Source organism: Durio zibethinus, chromosome 4, assembly GCF_047325235.1.
Source record: "Durio zibethinus cultivar Kanyao isolate XHJ-2024 chromosome 4, ASM4732523v1, whole genome shotgun sequence".
In the NCBI taxonomy this organism is placed as follows: Eukaryota; Viridiplantae; Streptophyta; class Magnoliopsida; order Malvales; family Malvaceae; genus Durio; species Durio zibethinus.
In genome coordinates this window covers 17,496,324-17,518,752 of record NC_143165.1, presented here as the reverse complement: position 1 = coordinate 17,518,752, position 22,429 = coordinate 17,496,324, and the positions used below count along the sequence as shown (strand labels likewise).

Genomic DNA, 22,429 nt, shown 5'->3' with positions numbered 1-22,429 from the left:
AAGTTTTTTTGCTGACATGATAGCTGCATAAGCTAGTTTCTCTATCCTAGTATAATTTATTTTGAACCTTGTCAAAACCTTACTCACAAAGAATATTGGTCTCTATCTATTTTCTTTTTCCTTGACCAATACTGAGCTGATTGCTTGGTCAGTTGTGGTGATGTATAGGAATAAAGTGTCACTGGACCTCTATTTAGCAAAATGGGAGGAGAAGAAAGGAACTCTTTAAGCTTTTCAAAATTTTTTTGGCACTAAGGTGTCCATCTAAATTTTAAGATGTTTTTAAAGATTTTAAAAAATGGTAGGCATCAACATGCCGATCTAGACATAAATTTGCTTAGGGTAGCTATTCTCCCAATTAGCCTTTATACATCTTTCATCGAAGTCGGTGCTTGCATATTAAAAATAGCCTGAACCTTTTCGAGGTTTACCTCTATGCCTCTTTTGGTGAACATGTAGTTGATGAACTTTTTCAACATGACACCAAAAGCACACTTGTTCGAAATCAGTCTCGTATTGTATTTTCTAAAGGTGTTGAAGGTCACTTTTAAGTTCTTTAGGTGTTCATTTGAGCTCCTGCTATTCACAATCATATCATCTCCATGTACCTCAATATTTCAATCAATCTGATTTTTGAAGACTTTGTTAACCAACCTTTAGTAGATCACTCTAGCATTCTTTAGGTAACAAGGCATGACCTTATAATAGTATAGGCCTTTTCTCAGTTATGAAGCTCATTTTTTCTTCATCATTTTTCAACATTTTGATATGATTATAACCAGAATAAGCATCCACAAAGCTAAGCAGGCTATACTTAGTACTATCATCAACCAACCGATCTATGTTAGGTAGAGAAAAATTATCTTTTAGGTAAGCCTTATTGAGATCATTACAGTCTATGCACATTTTTTATTTTTTACTATGCTTTTTTACCATTACTACATTGGTAATCCAATCAGGATAGTATATTTCCCTGATAAAGCCTATTTTTAATAGTTTGTCGACCTCTTTTTCTATTGTCTTCTGTTTTTTTAGGGTAAAGGTTCTTTTCTTTTGTCGAACTAGCTTTTTGTTCAAATCAGTGTGTAGTTTGTGAACCATTACCTCAAAATTTATCCTAGGCATATCAAATGGAGTCTAAGCAAATAAGTCAGCATTATCTCTTAAAAATTGAGTTAATTTCTCTTTGTGGCTGAGCTTAACTCAAATTGCATGCATTTTTCAAAGTTATTTTTTAAGAATGGTATAGAAAATAGGTTTTCTGCTTGTTTTGGTTAATTGTCATCGATCTCTAATCTTTAATCAATTATTTTTTTTTGTTTTGCTAGGTCGAATTATTTCCTGCAAGAAGGGTGAATCCCAATGGGTAGTTAGTGAATTATTAATGGGGTAGCATGTAGAAAAGTATAATTGAGCAAAATGTAAAGTTGTATTCATATTTTCTTTAACCAGCTTAAGAGCTCAGTCTTGTTGACATGAGTATATATATATATATCAGTTTAGGAGCTCAATTTTGTAGAATCATTAAAAAAATTATAAAAATTCTATAGCATATATAATTGTGGAGTTTAAAAGCTCAAAATGACTTAAGAGCTCAAAGTGGCTTAAGGGCGTGCTTTTTTTTCCTTCTTAGTTTCATGTTACTTTTTACCCGGGTTGTCTTACTTTATTTCTTCCATTTTCCTGACCTTCATCCCTATCATATCCTTATTTTATAGTTCTTCCACATTGGTTGATCTATTGTCTTGCTTTCTAGTCTATCAACTTATTGTTGCCACATAGCATTTTCGTATTACAGATTAGTCTCATCTAATCTTCGACCCCATTTAGCATAAAAAACTTGATTTTGATATAAAGAGCTATGCTAATCAATCTCATAACAGACTAGCTAGGTCAGTCTAAAATCATGTTAAAGGTTTAAGGTATGTCCATCATCGTGAACTCAATGATCGAGATGATGATCATCAACTCAGTACCCAATGTAATTGGCAGCTTAATAGTTTTTTTATCGATATTTGTCTATTTTTGAAACTAATCAAAATGCTGGTGAACAGCTTTAACATCTCCTTCTTTATGCTCATCGTTAACATCATGGCATAATACATCACATTAGTTAAGCTTTCACTGTTAAATAAAATCATTTTTACTATATGGTTGTACATTGTAGTAGTAACTATAATTACATCATCATGCAAGAATTGAATCCTTTTAGATCTCTCAAGTTGAAGGAGATCAGCTCATCTTTTCAATTTTTTTTTATTTTGGCAAAAAAGCTAATAGCCATAATCATCCCTTGGTCAAACTTTTTTTAGCAAGGTCTTGCTTTTACCAGTTATCACATTAATGATACCTGCAATAGGCCTATTATGTACAACTCAACCTTTATCTTCTTACTACTCATTTCTCTAGTTTTTTTCACCTTGATTCTTTTATTGTTTGTTTTTTTAGTCTCTTCTAACCCTTTCTCTTCAATTGTCTATAAACCAACCTACCTTAACCTTACCTTGCTTGGTTCATAAACTTACCCAACTGATTTTTTTTAATCAAACTCTTTATTTGATTTTTAAGTCGATATAATCCTCTGTATTATAGCCAGTGTCTCGGTGAAATGTGCACTTTTTTGTTAGGTTTTTTCTTGCATTGTCTCAATGGCTTTAACTATATGAGCTCGAAGTCCTTTTATATATGCATCAAGATCCTCTTTATGAAGTTGTTTAATACTGTGTAGTTCTTTTGTCTGCTTAGGCTCCTAGCCCTAAAGTACCCCGATTTTTTTTTTTTTAAATGAGGATGGTAGATTTCTCTTTTTTTTTTTTTGGTCGAATAGAAATGATGACCTTCTTTTACCTCAGCTAGCAAAAAAGGGGGTAAGCCCTTCTCACCTTGGTTTTTCATTGTAGTTTCAATGTTTATGTATTTTTTTCGTGAAAAGTAACATGTCGGCCAATTTCTTTTCTAGTTCAAGTCATATTCTTTATCATTGAATCCTTTGGTGAGGGCAGTAACTACTATGGTATGTTTTAAATCTTTCACTTAAAGGGTTTTCGTGTTAAAATGCGTTACGTAGTGTTTTAATGACCTATTTTTGCCTTGGTAGTTTGACATTAAGCTATGGGTAGTTTTTTTATTTTTTTATTATTTACAAATTGAGATAAAAAAGTAGGATTGAGCCTTTTAAAGGTCATGATACCAGGATTAAGCTGCCCCTTTAAGTGTGGTAGCTAGTCTTTTACTTATAAGAGCTTTGTTTGCCCTTTACATCATCATGCAAGTTCAGTAAAACTCTAAATGATCAAAAAAGTCAAAAGTACTATCATAAGTTTCCAAAGTTAGCGTTTTGAATCCTTTTAGGAGCATTGTTCTATCAACCTCCTTAGTGAATGATAAGGTCTCTAAAAACTTAAGCTCATCTTCGAATGCTACAACATTTCCTTTTAACTTTTTTTACGTGGCCTGTATCCTAACTTTTAAATCTTTATTCGATAGGGGTTTTAAGTCAAATTGTTTAGATTTTAAGGTAATGGCTTATGTTGAAGTATAAGTTCAATAATGACTAGGGTAGTGAGTTCTTCTTTTTGTGAAGCTAACAAAGCTTCAATATCTCCAAAGCTTGGTTGCTTTTCAGTCGATAAAGGTGATCGAGTCTAGTACTTTGAAGGTTTATAGGGGCATGGGGCTTTGAATCATTTCCTTAAAGGATTGTAACTATTATGTTAAGGCTTGAAACTACTTCATTATAGGACCTACCTATATAGGTATAGGTCTGGTAGTACGATTAGTGGGCTGGCTGGTATGAGTTTTGATTCCTACTTAGGTAGTTGGTTCTCCTACCTCGAGAACTTTATTTCTATGCAGCATGATGTTTAGTTATGCTAAATGGTTAAATGCCCTACCTGACGTGCCAAATGTTAGTGTCGAGCGTCGAGTCGAAGGGTAAAACCCTGAAAACATAAGAGAGAAAAAATGGTTAAAGGTAAAGGCTAGAAGTTTTTACAGTGTTTACACTTTGACGTTCGAGTCACAGGTCAATTAAGGGGAGAAATAGGAAGGAGAAAATAAATGGTAGAAAAGTATATCTTGTCTAGATAGTATTTGGATGGCTGTATTTATAGTTGAGGGTGGGGGTTTGGTGACAGTTTAAGCTGCCCACAATCAACCTTGTAATCAAGATAACCTGAAAGGCCAAGCTAACTTGGACATCGGTCATCCACTAAGAGAGTGATAAGTCAGCATAGAATGGGGTCTTTTGGGAAAAATGTTAAAGTAACCAAGCTGACATGGCAATAAAGATGTCAAGTTGGTCTGCTATGCTAAGTGACCCAAAAATCATAAATACTCCTTATTGTTTGCTAGTTGTCTTTAAAAAAAAAATAGATGATTTTGCCATTTGAATCTAAAAATGCCCCTAACACCACTAAATCCTCTTCCCATTTCTTTTGATATTACATGGTTTTGAATGTTTCTCATGGAATCTTCGCATTTTCTTAATTTTGAAAGCTATGAAAGGTTGAAAAGATTGACTTTGTTTCATAAACTAAGTAAATTTTGTTTATGTTAGTAGTTGATGTTGATACATATGCAAAAATTCTACCAGGCTTGGTGTTTTATGCACAAGAGATGAACGTTAATTGCGTCAACTTTCATCGTAAATATTAAAAAAATATGATATGAAAAAGAAATGGTAAAAGATATTATAAATTGAAAAACAAATTTTAAAGTACGATATTTTGGGAAGTAAATTTTAAAACCAGAATACTTTTAATAAAAAACTGATTGAAGACTAAATTGCATCAAAACATGGTTGATTCGTTTTTATGCATTTATTTTGTTTTTTATTAATGACTTATCAAATGTATGTGTTTATTACGTATTTACTTCTGTTATTAATACTAAAATTATATTTAAAATATAACTCTTTTCATCCATCAATTGGTTAAACCGATTGATTCGGAACCGGTTTCTATGATTATTAAAACATTTATTGTTAGGGTTTTTTATATAATTATTATTATTTCTTAAAATAAAAACTTATATTTTTAGGTTTGGATCATAGCTACTGCACTGATCCAAGATTTCTTTTTACAACCCTTTGGCTTGAATTCCAATTACAGAATCATGATTGTGGTCCTTGCTGGACTGATCAATCGAAGGGACCCACTTCCTAAAAAACCAACAGCAATAAATAAAAGCAAAGTAACCTTACTCTGACCAAAAATCAGCAAACGCATGTTGACATCGTTGCCATCGCATAAACACATGCAAAGCTGTACTCCTCCCACACGTGTCGTCACCTTCTCCTTTTATCTCACACGTGTGTTCCCTTTTTTTTTTTATTTGAAGGAAATGTTATTTAAATTTTAAGATAAATTACACAATTTATCACTTAATTATGATGTTATTTTTAAAATGATCATTAAATTATTAAAATTTTTAATTTAATGATTAAAGTTTAAGTTTTTTTCATTCAATTATTAAATTTTAATAACGTACTAACATGATAATAATATATCAAAAGCTACATGATATTATTATATTTGTAAAATTTATTTTTAAAAAATTTATAATATTGCATGGCATATAAAGGACGGAAAAATATCATATAACATTTGACAATTAATGTAATGCTATCACATTAACAAGTCATTAAGGTAATGATTGAATAATAAAAAATATTTACTCAAATTTTAATAATTAAATGATTATTTTAAAAATAGACTCATAATTAAGTTACTAATAATATATTTTGTCCTAAAAGTTAAACCACTTTTTAGCGTAGAATACTATTCGTTACCATTTAGAATCAAGTGCTATGCTCAAATATTCCGCTTTGATTACTCTTTTAATTGTGTTTTAAAGTTGAAGTAACAGCGGATTATTTTCTTTTATCCAATCAATTCATCTTTACAAACAATAGAGAATAAAATTTTTTTATTCAAAATTTTATCCTCATTTAACTATGACAACAAAATTACTTTCAAATTGTAATACCAAATCTTACATTTTTGTAATATGATTTGAATATTTTAAATTTTGTTTAAATTTAATCTCTATTTCTTACAATTTTAAAGATTCTCACATTAAAGTAACATGTTAGAAATTTTACTAAAGAAATACCTTTTATACTTTTATAAAGATAAAATTGATTAGCCAACAGATTATTTGAATTGATAAAAATCAAATAAAAATAAAATTTAAATTTGATTTTTATTATCAATATTTTTAATAAATAATTTATAAATTTAATATAAATCTTTCTTCAGAGGTATTATATATCATGACTTGAAATGAAGTAGGCTCTTCTTATCTATCTTTTTTTTTTTTTTTTTTTTTTTAAATTTGGTTGACAAAGATATTCCTTGTGAATTGCAGCAACTGAATTCTTAAAGATAGTCTGTGTGACAAATATTTTATTTTTAATTTGAAGGAAATGATATTTAAAATTTAAATAACTTTTTAGCAGAGAATCCCTTCCACTGCAATTAGAATGAAGTGCTATGCTCAAATATTCCACACCTTATTGCTCTTTAATTGCCTTTTAAAGTTGAAGCAACAGTAAATCAATTCATTTTTACAAACAATTGAGAACAAAATTTTTTTAATTCAAAATTTTAATCACATTTAATTATGACAGCAAAAATTACTTTCAAAATTGTAATGCAAAATCTTATTTTCTGTTACATTGATTAGAATATTTTAAATTTTGATTGAATTTAATCTATTTTTTACAATTTTAAAGATTTTAACGTTAAAGTAATATATTAAAGATATTATTTTAGAACCACTTTTTATAAATATAAAATTGATTGTGTCAGGGACATATAATGACCAAGAGGGTATAGTAGTTTTTTCATTTCTTAAAGTCTTCAGCAAACAATCGGGGGTATTTTGATTATTTGTGTTGATCTGACATATCAAGTTGGTCTGACATGATTAGTGTTACCTTAGCTTGGTTTTATCATAATTGTTTCCTTTTTGTCTCTCTAAAACTTTCCTATAAATATGGCGTTTCAAGCATCATGAAGCTAGGTTCATCTAATTCATCTTTCCCTCTCTTTTTTACTTTCTCACTTCCTTTTTTACCTATTTCTTATTGATTTACAAGTTGAAGTGCAAACGTAAGGAACACCTCCTGCCTTTACCTCTAACCGTCATCTACTTCTGCATTTATAGGAATACCTTCAGGTCCAAGCTTGGCACGACATACTAATCCCAAGGTCGAACCAATTCGACAATATTCTTTTTTTTTTTTTACCTTTGAAATATAGCCAGCCATTGAGGAAGAGGTTGATAAAATATTACGAGCTGACTTTATTAGGGAAGTCTACTACCCTGAGTGGATAGCCAATGTGATCATAATCAAAAAGTACAGTGAAAAATGGAAAATGTGCGTAGACTTTACCGAGTTGAATAAAGCTTGTCCCCCTTCCTTAGCATAGATCGACTAGTAGATGATAGTACCGAGCATGGCCTCATCAGCTTCATGGATACTTATTCTAGCTATAATTAGATCAAAATATTGAAAGATGATAAGGATAAAATAACCTTTATTACTAAGAAAAGCCTTCACTGCTACAAGGTCATACCCTTTGGATTAAATAATATAAAGGCAACCTACTAGAGATTGGTGAATAAGGTGTTTAAGGACTAGATCGGCCACAATATAGAGGTATATGTAGACGACATGATAGTCAAGAGCAAGAGTTTGACTGAACATCTTAAAGACCTCAGAAAAACCTTCAACATTTTGAGAAAGTATAATATGAGACTTAACTCAAGCAAATGTGCTTTAAGGGTTACATAGGGCAAGTTCTTCAGTTATATGATCAACCAAAAGGGGATAGAGGCAAACCTTAAAAAGGTTTAGGCAATCCTAGAAATGAAGGTGCTGACCTTGGTGAAAGAAATACAAGGTTAACAAACAGAATAGCCGCACTCAGTCGGTTCATATCTAGATCGACAGAACGATGTCTACCATTCTTCAAAACTCTCAGGAATGTTTCTGACTTTAGATGAAGTCCTCAATGCCAAAAAGCTTTTGATGAACTCAAAGAGTTATTATCCTTCCCTCTTGTATTGTCTAAACTAAAGACTGGTGAAACACTATACTTGTACTTGGCTAGCATAGATTAGGCTATCAACTCGATCTTAGTCTAAGAAGAAGATGGGAAATGATGACCAATCTATTTTATAAGCAAAGTATTGATAAGACCTGAAGTTAACTTCAGTAGTACAGAAAAATTGGCCTATGCCATAGTCACCTAAGCTAGAAAACTTAGGCTATATTTTCAAGCCCATAGATCTATATTTTGATCGATCAGCCACTAAAGCAAATCTTACAGAAGCTTGAAATATTAAGAAGGCTAATCAAATGTGTAGTATAGCTTAGTGAATTTGATTTATGTTTTTTACCCAAATCGGTGTTAAAATCACATATGCTAGAAAACTTTATAGTATAGCGCACCTCAATACAATTGGAAGGGCAACCTGAGAAAAAGAAAAAAATTCTATATAAGGATGATTGGAAGCTCTATATCGACGGATCTGCCACAAGCAGGACGGAAAAGTAGACCTCATTTTGATTAGTCTAAAAGGACTACAATACCCATACGCCTTGAGATTCAAGTTTAAGGCATTTAACAATGAAGCAGAATATGAGCCATTGATAGCTAGCCTAAGGTTGGCAACCAAGTTGAATGTTCAATGTATAACTACCTATAATGTCTCCCAACTAGTGGTCAGTCAGGTAAATGGGGAGTTCAGGGCTTGAAAAAATAGAATTCGAAAGTACTTTGATAAAGTACTACTTTGATAGCTGGTTTCAAGAAAGTCGAGGTGAAAAAAATATCGAGGTAAAAAAATTCTATAGTAGATTTCTTGTCTAAGTTGGCTTCATAAGAAGTAATGAAAAGCTCGGACCAACTTTTAGTAGAGAAACTAGTGCATAAAAGCATCGAGGACAAGGTTGTGAGACAAGTTACAGAGAAAGAAACTTGGATGATGCCAATTAAAGGATACTTGACCACAAAGTGCTATCTGATGAAAGAGTCCGAGCTAAGGCACTGATGAGAAAAGCCTCTTGGTACACAATGATCGAAGAAAAATTGTATAAAAAATTCTTTAGTTTACCATACTTGAGATGTGTTGATGAAGAAAAGATAAAGTATGTTCTGAGAGAAATCCATGAAGGAATATATAAAAATCACCTCAGACCTTAGCTTTTGGCTTAGAAAGTGCTGAGGCAGAGCTATCATTGGGTCACCATAAAAAGGGATGTGATTGAACTGGTGAAGAAATATGACAAATGTCAAAGGTTTGCCCATGTGCAACATGTCCCTTTAATCGAGCTCACTCATATTACTAGCTATAACCATTCATGCAATGGGGGATAAACGTCCTTGGACCATTCATCCCAGCTATAAATGAGAGGAGATTTGCCTTAGTGACAGTAGATTACTTCACAAAATAGTTGCAAGTCAAAACCCTAGCCACTATCACAGAAGCATAAGTTGAGAAGTTTGTTTGGAAAAACATAATTTACAAATTCGGATTATCTCGATTTATAATAATGGACAAGACAAACAATTCAATAATCCAATATTCAGATAATGGTGCTCAAATCTTCACATCATCCTCAGGTTTATGTTAGTTGCCCACATTTAGTCCAACAGGTAGGCCAAAGTTGCAAATAAGACAATACAAGAAACTCTGAAAAAGAAGCTCAACACAGTAAAAGAAAAATAGGTTAATGAGCTACCAAAAGTTTTGTGGGCCCTAATGACAACCATGAAAGTGCCCATCGATGAAACTCCATTTCACTTGGTATTTGGAATAAAGGTTGTAGTATCAATTAAGATCAGTCTATCGAGCTTAAGATTTGAATTAATGTCGAAAGAAAAAATGAAGAGGCATTTAGGGTCGATCTTGACCTCGTTGAAGAATAAAGATAGCCAAAACTTGACTTGTAGCCCACCAATAAAAGGTAGCCAATTATTATAATAAGAGTGTCTGTAGAAACACATCAAGAAAGATGACCTGGTACTCAAAAAATTTTAAACCTCAGAGGTAAATGACAAAAGTGGCAAATTGGCCCCAACATAAGAAAGACCATATATTATTAAAGAGGTTGTTTATGATGCAACCTATAAATTACATGATCTGAATGGTAATGTCATCACAAGGACATGAAGTGTAGACAACCTAAAGGTTATCAGTAACTCAGCATAAACTGAGCTTACACTTGTATTATTTTATGAATGACACTACCACCCCAAGTATGTGAAATACAAATCAACTATATTACCAATAGATTGGAGTAGATCGAGCCCACACTTATTATTTTGCATGCAAGCATATAAATTGAATTATTTTTAGTAAACTTACCTTTAAGTGATTCAAAGAAACCTAACCTAGAAGTTGTAATTATATTCGTTTGATCCCAGTAGTCCAAATTATTTACCCTTAGATCAGTAACCCATTCTCAAACTAATGCAAGTAAGAAAGAAATAACAATAAAGTCAAGCTAAAATTAAGAAAATTCTCTTTTTTATTTCTTTATAACAAGATACATCAGTTGAAGTATAGGTTTTTTAAAAAAGCTAACTTCAAAGTCAAAAGTTTACAAAATTAAAAACAAAAAAAAATTATAAAAATCATTCATCAGTAGCAGTAGTGACAGGATAAGTATTCTCATCAGTAGGAGCAAGAAGGATGACTTCAGCTTCAACAACGTCCACATCTTTCTCTTTTATCCTCATGGTAGCCTCCAACTCTTTTTCTAAGGCCTTATCTTTATCTTTTTTTTTTCTCTTTTCCTCTTTAGGCTGATTTTGACAAGTCTTTGATTTGATATTGTTAATGGTAATATTAAAGAGGTCAAGGTTAAGAGAGAACTTGAATTATACCTTATCCTTAGCTAGCTAGAAAGTACCAAGAACATTTTTCTTGGAGAATTCTACCTTGAACTAGAGACATTCATCGGAGGCTTTATACTTCTTTATATCATTAATCTATAGCTTCTTCTTTTTTTTGTCTCGAACCTTTAACTTAAACCTTAGCCTTGCAATTTTGGCCTGACATCATTTAGTTTTAGCTTAGCCTGCTCCTTCATTGATTCAGCTAAGACTTTATCCATCGAGATGGCTTTCAGCTTCACTGTCAACTCTTCTACCTTTCTTTTTAACTCAACCTCTTTCTTGTGAGATATGCTGAGACTTGATCTAATGCTGCCCATTACCTCCGAACTCTTCTTATGCTCATTGACAAAGATAACTATATCTCCTTTAGTCAATAGCATATACCCCATGGCAAGATAAGCTTGATAGAGAGCTTGGCCGCTATTTTCTATAGGGTAAGATAAGAACTTCTTTTGGACTATATAGAAAAACCTTAGACTTAGAAAAATCAAAATAAAAATAACAACAAAAAATTGAGCTGAGTTCAAAAGATACTCATTAAGAGGATAAATCATAACCTTCTAAAACTTCTGGCAACCTTAAAGTTAGAGATGAGGTTATCTGTTAGAGCAAACTCTAACTCTATGGATATTTTTTCTGAGCTAGGCCTCAGTACTCTAGCTTCGAGATTCATAAGAAAAAAAGATAACATCTTCACCCATGATCTTTTGGCTGAAAGGGGTGGTGTTCACACAGACATGGAGAACAAGTCTTGATCTATCCTAGCTTTTGATTTTTGACTTGGAAGAGCATGGGTATTGCTATATTAATCACCTTGTCTCTCTCATGGGATGGGGCCCCAAGTTGAATCTTTTTTTTTCTTTTTAGGCGTTAATGAATGTTGGTACAAAGAGATGCAAAATCCTTCTCAGCTTCAGTTATATCTGTAAAACCTAGCTAACAGTTAGATGAAAAATTAATTTAAAACAAAACCTTACGAGATTATCTCAAACCTACCCCAATACTTGGTCATGTTTATTACTTTCGAGGAGGTTAGCCTATGAGTATCGATAACGAGTTACCTCATATGCGTAAAATCTAAAATTTTATTTTTATTTGATAGATCAAAGATGGAGAGGGCCACTGATATGTCTACAAAAGAGCTAGATGTACTCTTTATTTCTCAAGCCTCAACTTTGGGCTCACCATCTTTACTAGCTTTTTATTTTTTGAGGTATAGGAAGAGCATCTTCTAATTTTTTATTGAGCTCGAACAATCGACGAGAAATTTTTTATTTAGCTAAGTTGTGATATAAAATCACCTACTATCACTAGGATATTTTTTAAGAAAGAAGAACTCTCTGAATAGATAAAAGGAAGGAATAATATTTAGTTGTTAACAAAAAATAATAAAAGTGACTATGTACCAAACAATATTTAGAGTGAGTTGAGTGATGGTTAAATTATAAGAATTAAAAATTAAAACAAATAAAACATGAAGTGGAAATCTCAGACCGACTACAAATGAATCTCAGTAAACGTAGAGCTGATGTGGCTTTAGTTTGTTAGTAACTCGACCTGAGGAGTTTAGCGTCATTATGCTATACCCCTATCTGAAAAAAAGAAAAATGGTACCCAGAGCTCGAACGTGATAAGTTGAACACATGTTAAGATAATTTTTAAGATTTATTTTGCCTTTTAGCTCACTTATCATATCCTTAGGGACCATGTCGATGTCACATAGAGTATATACAAGGACCTTAGTGAGTTTGTACCACTTTATAAGACTCTTTCCCTCATTGTCACTTTTTTCGATTGAGGTGCTCTCTTTCTCTTATCCCTCATCAGAACTTTCATCGTCAAAAGAATCTGACTCTTGGTTGAGAGATGGATCTTGAAGAAAAATAATGGATGAAAAGCAACTTGATCCCAAAGAAAAAGGGACAAGGTGAAGACCCCTCAAGAGAAGTCTAGATGTTAAGAAAAACTAATTGAGAGAGAGAGTAAAAGTGGCATGAGATGGAATAGATTAAACCTCAAAAGAGAGAATACTCAAATAGGAAAGAAGGTCAACCATAGAAGATGGACCAACCTTAGAGATAGAAAAAGTAGATGGATTTTGAAGTTTAAAGTTGATATAAGCAAATAGCTCTTTAGTGCTTAAAACTCACCCTCCTCTTACTTAAGCATTCTCTTCATTACGTCGCTGTCCTTTCTCAGACATCGGATTAAACCAATATGCCATTTTTGTATAGTTACAACTTACAATAATAGGGGGAATCAGGTTGTCATCCTATTGCTTTTTGCTAACCTCCCTTTTGTTCTACCCTATAGCTCTTAACCCCTCCAAAACTCATACTAGAAGACATGGTTAGAAATATATACATAAACGGGTGTAGAAAAAACTTTGAAAGCAAGAAAGTTGTTGAGATTGAAAATTTTAGGTCGGATTGAGAGTAAAGAAAGTGAAAGATAGAAAGCTGTAGCCCTACCAGTCCTTTTACATAGACGTGCTTTAGCACAAAGGGATGGCACAGTCTACGCCACATGTCAGACCACAGGTAGGCAGATGTCTTTTCATCTTTTTACTTTAAATTTTCTCACTTAAATCGTCTCTCTCTTCATTTAATGCTATCAGATCAGCCTAACCGATCGAACCCTAGATCGAATAGGCCAAATTGAACAACTGTCGAGGGTAACCCGAGAGCTCGGTTCACTTTCAGGGTTCAAAATAAAGGCTAAGTCCAAATTTTCAAAAGAAAACACAAGTTTCACCATGGCAAAAAAACTCCAGCAATAATCTTGAATCACCCCAGATAATTATCATTTCAGCAACCTTTAAATCGATTATGCACTCATTTCAAAATACACGCATGAGATCGAATAACTGTCAGGTCGGACTGTGGCTCAAAACTAGTTGTCTTCTAAGACCGACCTCCCCTTGCAAAGTCAGCCTTCAAAAAAATATGCAACCACCTGCCCCACTTCGAGGATGTTGGTAATAAATTTGGTTATCTGATACCTATACTGCTTGATGGGGGACAGAGTTTTAAGGGCATATAATGGTGAAAAGGACATAGTAGTCTTTTTTTCTCAAAGTCTTCAACAAACAGAGTATCTTGGTCATTTGTGTTGACTTGACACGTCAGGTCAGTCTGACATGGTCAGTGCTACCTTAACTCAGCCTTGTCCTAATTGTGCCTTTTTGCCCCCCTCAATTTATTTATTAATATGGAGACTCAAGCATCATGAAATCATGTTCATTTAATTCATCTTTCCCTTTTCTTTCTACTTGCTCACTTTCTTTCTGACCTATTCTTTATTGATTTATACGTCGAAATGCAAATGTAAAATTACCTTTCGCTTTTACCTTTAACCGACATTTCTTTTTGCATTTACATAAATACCCTCATATTGGAGCTCGACACTAACATATTGGTTAAGTGAATTATTCAAATTGACAAAAATTAAATATTTTATTTTTAAAATTTAAATTCAATTTTGATTATCAATAATTTAAAAAAATATAATTTATAAACTTGATGTAAATCAGCATTACCTTCGTCCTCAAATGAAGTAGCCTTATTTGATCTAGTTTGTTTAAAAAAAAAAAGTTGACAAAGAAAGCCCGTGTGAGATATAGCAACTGCATTCTTAAATTCACTTAACAGGATTTTAAAATTTACTAGTAATATATAAGCCTTTTTGGTGAAATTTATATGATATCAAAAAAACAAAATTAATCGATTGTTCTGATACTGGTACATTTTTCTATGTGTAGATGTACCAGGAGCCGAGTCGGGGACAAACAGAAGGCAGTCTTTCCGAAGATTATTTACTTTTGTAGCTTTTCTTTATTTAACGGTTAACCTGGACTTGAAACAGTTTTTCATTGTTAAACTAAAAAAGGTTGGCTTTGGGACAGAGAAAAAACAGCTAATTTGCTTGTTGAAACCGACTCTAAACAGACACAGAATGTGGCTTTGTCGACAGATTGCTTTATAGTCAGCAAAACCCACTTTCTGTGCTTCCTTTGTGAAAAAAAGAAAAAAAAAAGCCGTCAAATTTTTTTTTCCTGAAGCTATCCTTTCCGTGAAAATTGAACTTTTAAAAAACAAAAACTTTGTTTGAGTATTTGTTGGAAGGAAAATGTCGTGAAGCTGACCTGGGTGGGCTCTTTCTTTCTCAAATTATTCATTTCTGAAGTATTTTTTCTATCTTTTTTTAATTACGAATGCCTTTCTCTCTCTGGTAACTAAGGCTTTTTTTTTTTTTTTTAATGAGAACTTTATTTTTAGATTAATGGGATTTTACAGTTCATGTCTTGTCACCGAAAACGCGTTGCGTTTCCGTGTTAGATTTCTTTTCTCTTCATTGTTTTGGGTTTGTTTAGTGTAGCACCAGATCTGCATTTGGTTTTGTACGAAACTCAAAACCAAACATTCTTTCCTGGTAACTTCACATTCCTTCACTTTCTTGTCTGCTTTATTCTTTCTAGATTACTCCTCAATGCTGGCAGCTTAACTGAGCTGTCTTTTTTAGCAAAATTGGAATCATATCCATATCTTGTAGCTATAAAATGTGTGAAAAGATTCCATTTTTATTCCCTTCCCATATTTTCTAGCAACATTGTTTAATTTTGTATTTGGAAGATCAAGTTTTTTCTCCTTAATTTGCAATTTGGATCTTGTGGTGTTGTTTTGCTGGATCTTACGCTGGCATGTTTCTTTTTCTTGTTGGTGCTTAATAATTGTACGTGTTCTTCAATGAAGCTGCAGATCAAGGGGAAACTTCAGAGTTGCTTTTGAAAAATAGTTAAGTGAACTTACAATTCTTTTTTGGATGGTGGTTTTTTTTTAATTTGGGGAGTTAGTTCATTTGACGACTGCAGTTGTTTTTGCAAAATAATTCGGTTCAAGTAAATTGGAAGGAGGGGCTTTGGTTTTGAGATTTGTGGGAGATCTTGTTCATTTGAAGCAAGTTGCGTTTTGATTGAGTTAGACTGAACGTGGAAATGGGTTATTGAGGATGTTGGGAAACAGTTTGATTTTGGGCCCAAGGATTTGGTAAGCTGAATTACTGGTTCAAAAGTGTAAACCTTGTTGTGGTAGATATTATGGCCTCTGGAGAAGGCAGGCGTCGTCGTCATGATCTGGTGCCGCTTGCTGCTTTGATCAGCAGAGAGATGAAGAATGAGAAGATGGAGAAGCCGACTGTGAGATACGGGCATGCGGCTCAGTCTAGGAAAGGAGAAGATTATTTCTTGATTAAAACGGATTGTCAGCGAGTACCTGGGAATCCTTTATCTACCTTCTCTGTTTTTGCGGTAATCTTTGCGATTTCTCATGCATATTCTATTCTGTCTTTTTCCATCTCATGAAAGCCTTACCTTTGAACTGGCATTTCTTTGTCTAGCTGCTGTCTCAAAAATTTGATCTTTGACATGCTTGGTGCATTGTGATAAATTTTACTGCCCCATTTTTTAGATCAATGTTGTTCTTAGGGATGCTTTGAATCTATTAAATGTTTTAGTGGAAATTGCAACTAATCATTACAATATGCAAGGTTGATTAGCTTAGCGTTTGGTTAAGTGTTCAATGCTTGAGCAATTATTTTCATTTATTGGTTAAATTCAAGTATGATACATACAAACAAACAAGGGGAACATTATACATTCTCTAATGAGTTGTAGTAATCTCAGCAAAATTCAATTGTATATGTTCAGTGCTTGGATGGTTTCTTCATTAATGTCTTCACTTCCTCTGTGATAGTAACTATTTTCTTCTGTTTTCAGATCTTTGACGGGCACAACGGTAATGCTGCAGCAATTTTTACGAGGGAGCACCTCCTGAGTCATGTATTGAGTGCTGTTCCCCGTGGCATTGGGCGGGAGGAGTGGCTTCAAGCTTTACCTCGGGCATTAGTTGCTGGATTTGTGAAGACAGACAAGGAGTTTCAGAGTAGAGGCGTGAAATTTAGCCTTCTTCAGTCTTTGCTTTGTTTCTGAATTGGACTTAGCCTTCTATTTTTTTTGTACATTTAGATAACACTATTTCTCTCTGTCCTTGTTGAATTGTCTCCAGGGGAAACATCGGGTACTACTGCTACATTTGTAATAGTTGATGCATGGACAGTGACTGTTGCTTCTGTTGGGGATTCTCGATGCATTTTAGATACTCAGGGTGGTGGTATCTCCAGCCTTACTGTTGATCACAGACTTGAAGAGAATGTCGAAGAGTGTGTCTCTATTTTGAAAAGGTTCCTTTCTTCCATTCTTCTGAACAGAATTCTTAATTGGTGCTGTTTTCTTGTGATGTTAGGAGGGAACGTGTCACTGCAAGTGGGGGTGAAGTTGGAAGGCTCAGCATTGTTGGTGGTGCTGAGGTAGGTACTTTTAGAGCTTTAGCTTTCTTTTTTCTTCCCTAGTAACATGTACTGGAGTCACTTACAGTCATGATTTTTTTTTTGTCACTAACATTTTGTTTCACTTCATTTTCCTGATCGCCACAGATTGGCCCTCTCCGTTGTTGGCCAGGAGGTTTATGCCTGTCTAGGTCAATAGGAGATATGGATGTTGGAGAGTTTATAGTTCCCATACCATATGTGAAGCAAGTAAAGGTAAGCTTATGACTTTGTTCTGTGTGCTTGTTGAATGTTAGCGTTACTTTCTCATTTCACATTGATGTGCATATATACTTATTTAAGATTGAAAATGCTGATATTTCTTATTATGTAAAAGCTGTCAAATGCGGGTGGAAGGCTTATAATTGCTTCTGATGGCATTTGGGATGCACTATCATCAGAAATGGCAGCAAAATCTTGCCGTGGATTGCCAGCTGAACTTGCTGCTAGACAAGTTGTTAAGGTGATTTAATTCATTGCTGTGCATCTTTTGTTACCCTTATCTTAAACCTACGGTTTTCCTCTTTTCCTAATAATGTTTTGATGATCCTTGTTTAGGAAGCATTAAGGACACGAGGGTTAAAGGATGACACAACCTGCATTGTTGTCAACATAATTCCACCTGACAATTTAGCACATCCTTTGCCTCCTCCCAAAAAGCAGAATAAACTGAGAACCTTTTTATTCAGGAAGCGATCTTGTGATTCTGCCAATAAACTATCAAAGAAGCTTTCAGCTATTGGTACAGTGGAAGAACTGTTTGAAGAAGGCTCAGCAATGCTTGCTGAAAGGTTAGCACTTGATTTCTCTTGCTAGTTGAAGTTCCTCCTTTCGTTCTAATATTTTGCAGTCAGAACTAAAGTTGCATGACATCATATAATGAAACAAATACCTTATGTACAGTTGGCATGGCCACTTAAATACAATCATTTATGTTAATTTTATTATACTTATACTGAAATGTAGCAACTGTTGCTTCCTTTTGAGCTAAAATATCGATTAAACCATTTGATCATGTGCATTTCAGCTGTAACATGTTCAGTTTGAATAGGTTACATTCTTACATATGCCCAAGGCCTTGGTTTGAATTGTGATTGAGATAAGCCTTAGCTTTCGGTTCCTGTTGACTGCACACAGCCAGACAGCTAAAGGGGCAAGAATGGGGGATGGGAATTTAGTGTTTCAAAGTTGGTTCATCTAGAATACGGATATTCATGTCTAGGTTTGAACTTTAAAACTTTCATTGACATCAACCTTTAATTTGGATGGTAGCCTTTTTTTAGGCCACATCTATAATTTGTTGCCTAGTTAATTTTGAGTGGTAGTTTCTTACATTATACCTGTTCACATCTTATTAATTTCTGTGTCATACAGACTAGGAAATGATGAGTCGGCAGGGCAAACAACTTCTGGACTTTTCACTTGTGCTGTATGTCAAGTTGACCTTGCTCCAAGTGAAGGTATCTCTGTTCATGCTGGTTCCATATTCTCCACCAGCTCAAAGCCCTGGCAAGGGCCCTTCCTTTGTGCTGGTTGCCGCAACAAAAAGGATGCCATGGAAGGAAAACGCCCAAGAGAAGTTAAAGTGGCATAGCTTTTATCTATTATTTGCCTCATTCTTTGCCCCTCAATTCTAATTATTTTGATAGCAGCCCTTTACTAGTTCAGACAATTGTTCGAATCGTAGTATATTGTGCATCAAATGTATATGTAATCCTAGTGAATAATAATGTAAAATCAGCTTATCATGTAACAGGAGCCAGTCTAAGTAGAATATGCACACATCAGCGATTGGGTTGTTTTTAAAAGAACCAATGACCCAGACCGATTTTGTTGACCCGGATGGGTTTGATATGAATCTGGTAAAATGGTATTCGAACCACCACTATTATAGCTCAAAAGTTTCCAATCACTTTCGCATCCAAGCAAGTGGGAGAGAGTTTATTAATTATTGATAATTACAAGCATACAATCAAAACATTTTAAATTGTATCCCAATTTCAAACATACAAATCAAACAACCTAAGCAAATACTCACTATATTGATGTGCATCTTTTCACTTTTTTTTAATTCACTCACAAACATAACAATTATGGACTTTTTCAATCTTTTATAAATTTGTAGAGTATTCACACATCAAACGTTTGGACATAGATACCATATGGATCATTTCATTCTCTTCTATTTCTATTGGGTGTTTATTTGTAAAATTATACAATTCTCTTATATATTTCTCTCATAATTAATACTATTGAGATTTTCACTACTTACAAGTCTTTTCCACCTAGAATCCTTTTACTCTTAAAATTTGTCTTAAAATTTTTTTTATCCATCAAGTAATATCTAGCAAATCTTGAAAAAAAATTTCAAACAAATATCTTTCCAAATTTTTTGGGATTTGAGTAAATATTCTTAATAATCTCTACCTTTACTCAAATTTCATCAAATCATTATTTTTCAGCTAAGTATGATTGGCTCTGCAATGAAAGTCTCGTAACAATATCTTTTATGTGTTTTTAGCTTTACACTAATCTCTTAATACATGAACTCGAACTCCTTCCTTAAATTTTGCTCCTTAGGGTTTGCCTTTTCTCTCATCTTGAACCTTAGCTATGATATGAGTTGTTACATTAAAAGTTCCCAATCAATTCGATATCCAAGCAATTGGAATTGTAATCAAATCGTAAGTCATCCACATAAAAAATAACAATTTAATGTAATTCAACACAACTCAAAGTGACCTACATCAACAGATAAGACAAAAGATCCAGTAGTTATAAAAAATTACATACATAAAATTAAACATTCAAATTCACATCCCAATCTCAAACATGCTAATCAAACAACCTAAGCAAATAGTCACCATACCCATAGGGATCTCTAATTATTCTCTAGTCCTTTCAAAAACATGACAATCATCATACTCATGTACTTTCTCAATCTCCTCTAGTTGCATAGAATATCCGCACATTAAATATTCAAACATACATAGTAATATGGACCTTTTCGTTATCCTCTAGTTGATCTTATGGAGTGTTTACCTTGTAAAATCCTATAACTTTCTTTGCATATTTCTCTCATACATAACCTTATTAAGATTTTTATTCTTTATAAGCCTTGCCCACCAATAATCTATTTTCTTTTAGAATTCTTATCTTACAAGTCTTTTTGTTCATCAAGTAATATCTAGCCAACCTTAAAAAAAATCTTAAACAAATATTTTATGAAATTTTTTTAAAATTTGAGTTAATATTTTATCTAGACTTGTCTAAGAACGAGGCTACTTACCCAAGCTTGAACGCCCGCTCTAAATTTAAGAGGGCTTGGATATGAATTTTAAGCCCTTTAAATGGACTTGGGCTTGAATTTTAGGCCCGTTTAAAAACAAACTAGGCCTTGGACATGAAGTTTAAGGCTTGAGCTTAGCCTAACCCAACCCGAATTATTATTATATATTTTTATTTATATTTATATTACATAAAATAAATAGATAATTGAAAATTTTATATATATACATTAATATTCAATGCCTATATATACTACCCACATTTAAACATAAAAATAAATTAATATAATATTGTTAAAGTTTTATTTTATTGATTATTTATTTTATTAGAGTTGATATTTGTTATTTTTTATTTTAAAAATTATAATATAGGTGGGCTTGAGTAGAATGTTTTAAAAATGAATTAAGCTTGGATAGTAAAATGAGGCCCATATTTTAGGTTGGATCAGACCTAGACAAACTTAAAACTTATTAATATTATGTATAGGTTTGACACGGCACATGCATAGGTCTAATTCTAACTAGCAATGACATGTTATTTTGAAATTTTACCACTCAAATAAGGATTTAAAAATAAAATTGATACTGAAATTGTGAAGTAAAAAATGCATCAGTTAAAAAAGAATTGCATTCTATGAAACCTAAGACACTTGAGTTGCAAAGATGCAACCTTTTATAAAAGATTTAAGCTTCAGCTTAGTGGGTTGGATAATCATTAGAAAATCAAAATAAGATAGGTGAGTAGAAAAAGTTGAGAGTATAGAACCAAGTAACAACAATGTCAAAATGCATATTAGCTCTCCATGAGTCCACCTATTAGTTCTCATTTTGGCATTTATTTTTTCTCTTCATTTTTTTGTTGGTTTTGCTTGGAGTGAGTTTTAATTTTAGTTTTTAATTTTAATTTTTATTTATGTTACTATACAAGATTTTTTTTATTTCTTTTCACAAGACAATATGGTGTAACTCTTTAGTTTATTTAACATGATTACAATATTTATAATCTATAATTACAATATAAAGTAGTCTTCCAATTGGAGACTATTCATCAACTATTCACTTAAAGCCCATTTTTGTGCCAAGTATTCCATGACAATTGGTTGCTTAATTTTTTTTTTTTTATATATTTAGAATGGAAGCAAAATGCACCATTTTGCTTGAAAACTATGAAAGAAGATGTGAATAAAAATAAGAATAAGGGTCAGTGAAAAAAAAAAGAAAAATCTAGAAAGTAGAAACAAAAGAGAAAGAGTGGTTGAGAAAGAAAAAAACTAGAGAAAAATTGAACAAAAAAATTACGAACGAAAAATATATGGTGTCACAACATCTTAAGGCCCAAGGGTAGCCTAACCCGAAAGTTGGATGAATGAAAAAAATTTGGAAAGACAAGTGTTAAAAATATTTTCAATAAAAACAAAATGAAATGAGTCACCATTAATATTTTTAAAAGTGTGATTGGTCACCCAAAAATTTTTGTCATTTTAATAAAATATTTTAAAACAGGTTTAAAAAGTTTTAGAGAAAAAACAAATTTACAGTCTGCAAAATCAAAATTGAGTCAGAGAGTTAGTTACACGTGGGAAAAGATTAGCACCTCCATAATGCTTGTTGAATATTATACCAATTGATTTCATGTTATTCTTTAATTTTAGTGAGAATGGTCCTGTTTTACTTAATGTTTAAAGTTAATTCCTTTTCTTCTTTTCTTTTTTTCCTTTTCTCTTTTTTTAAAACAAAAACAAATCAAATTTAAAACAAAACCTTTTTTTTTCTAATTTTTAGATGAAAATGAAAACACTTTAAATATCAAAACACTTATTTCACTCTCCTATAATTAGGTAGAGTTTT

General features: G+C 32.7%; 1 protein-coding gene across 3 annotated transcripts; it reads left to right on the top strand.

Moving 5' to 3' along the window:
- The first annotated feature begins 14,927 nt into the window (after positions 1–14,927).
- Positions 14,928–19,048, top strand: LOC111287484 (putative protein phosphatase 2C 15). 3 transcript variants are annotated; one of them, XM_022878082.2, is made up of 9 exons: positions 14,928–15,344; positions 15,671–16,218; positions 16,687–16,858; positions 16,976–17,129; positions 17,213–17,276; positions 17,403–17,510; positions 17,632–17,757; positions 17,853–18,085; positions 18,669–19,048. In XM_022878082.2, the coding sequence occupies exons 2-9, from the start codon at positions 16,009–16,011 to the stop codon at positions 18,886–18,888; spliced, it is 1,287 nt and encodes a 428-aa protein (XP_022733817.1). In that variant the 5' UTR covers positions 14,928–15,344; positions 15,671–16,008; the 3' UTR covers positions 18,889–19,048. The 3 variants fall into 3 exon arrangements, with proteins under 3 accessions (XP_022733817.1, XP_022733816.1, XP_089615932.1); XM_022878081.2 differs by having other exon boundaries at positions 15,665–16,218; XM_089759806.1 differs by lacking the exon at positions 18,669–19,048 and adding an exon at positions 18,322–18,520 and having other exon boundaries at positions 15,665–16,218.
- Positions 19,049–22,429: the final 3,381 nt, after the last annotated feature.

What these genes read in the sequence shown, in the direction of transcription:
- LOC111287484 (XM_022878082.2), top strand. Translation starts at nt 16,009, where the DNA reads ATGGCCTCTGGAGAAGGCAGGCGTCGTCGTCATGATCTGGTGCCGCTT. An exon ending in GCATTGTTGGTGGTGCTGAG is followed by an intron (nt 17,277 to 17,402) that starts GTAGGTACTTTT and finishes TGATCGCCACAG; the next exon opens with ATTGGCCCTCTCCGTTGTTG. An exon ending in CATATGTGAAGCAAGTAAAG is followed by an intron (nt 17,511 to 17,631) that starts GTAAGCTTATGA and finishes ATTATGTAAAAG; the next exon opens with CTGTCAAATGCGGGTGGAAG.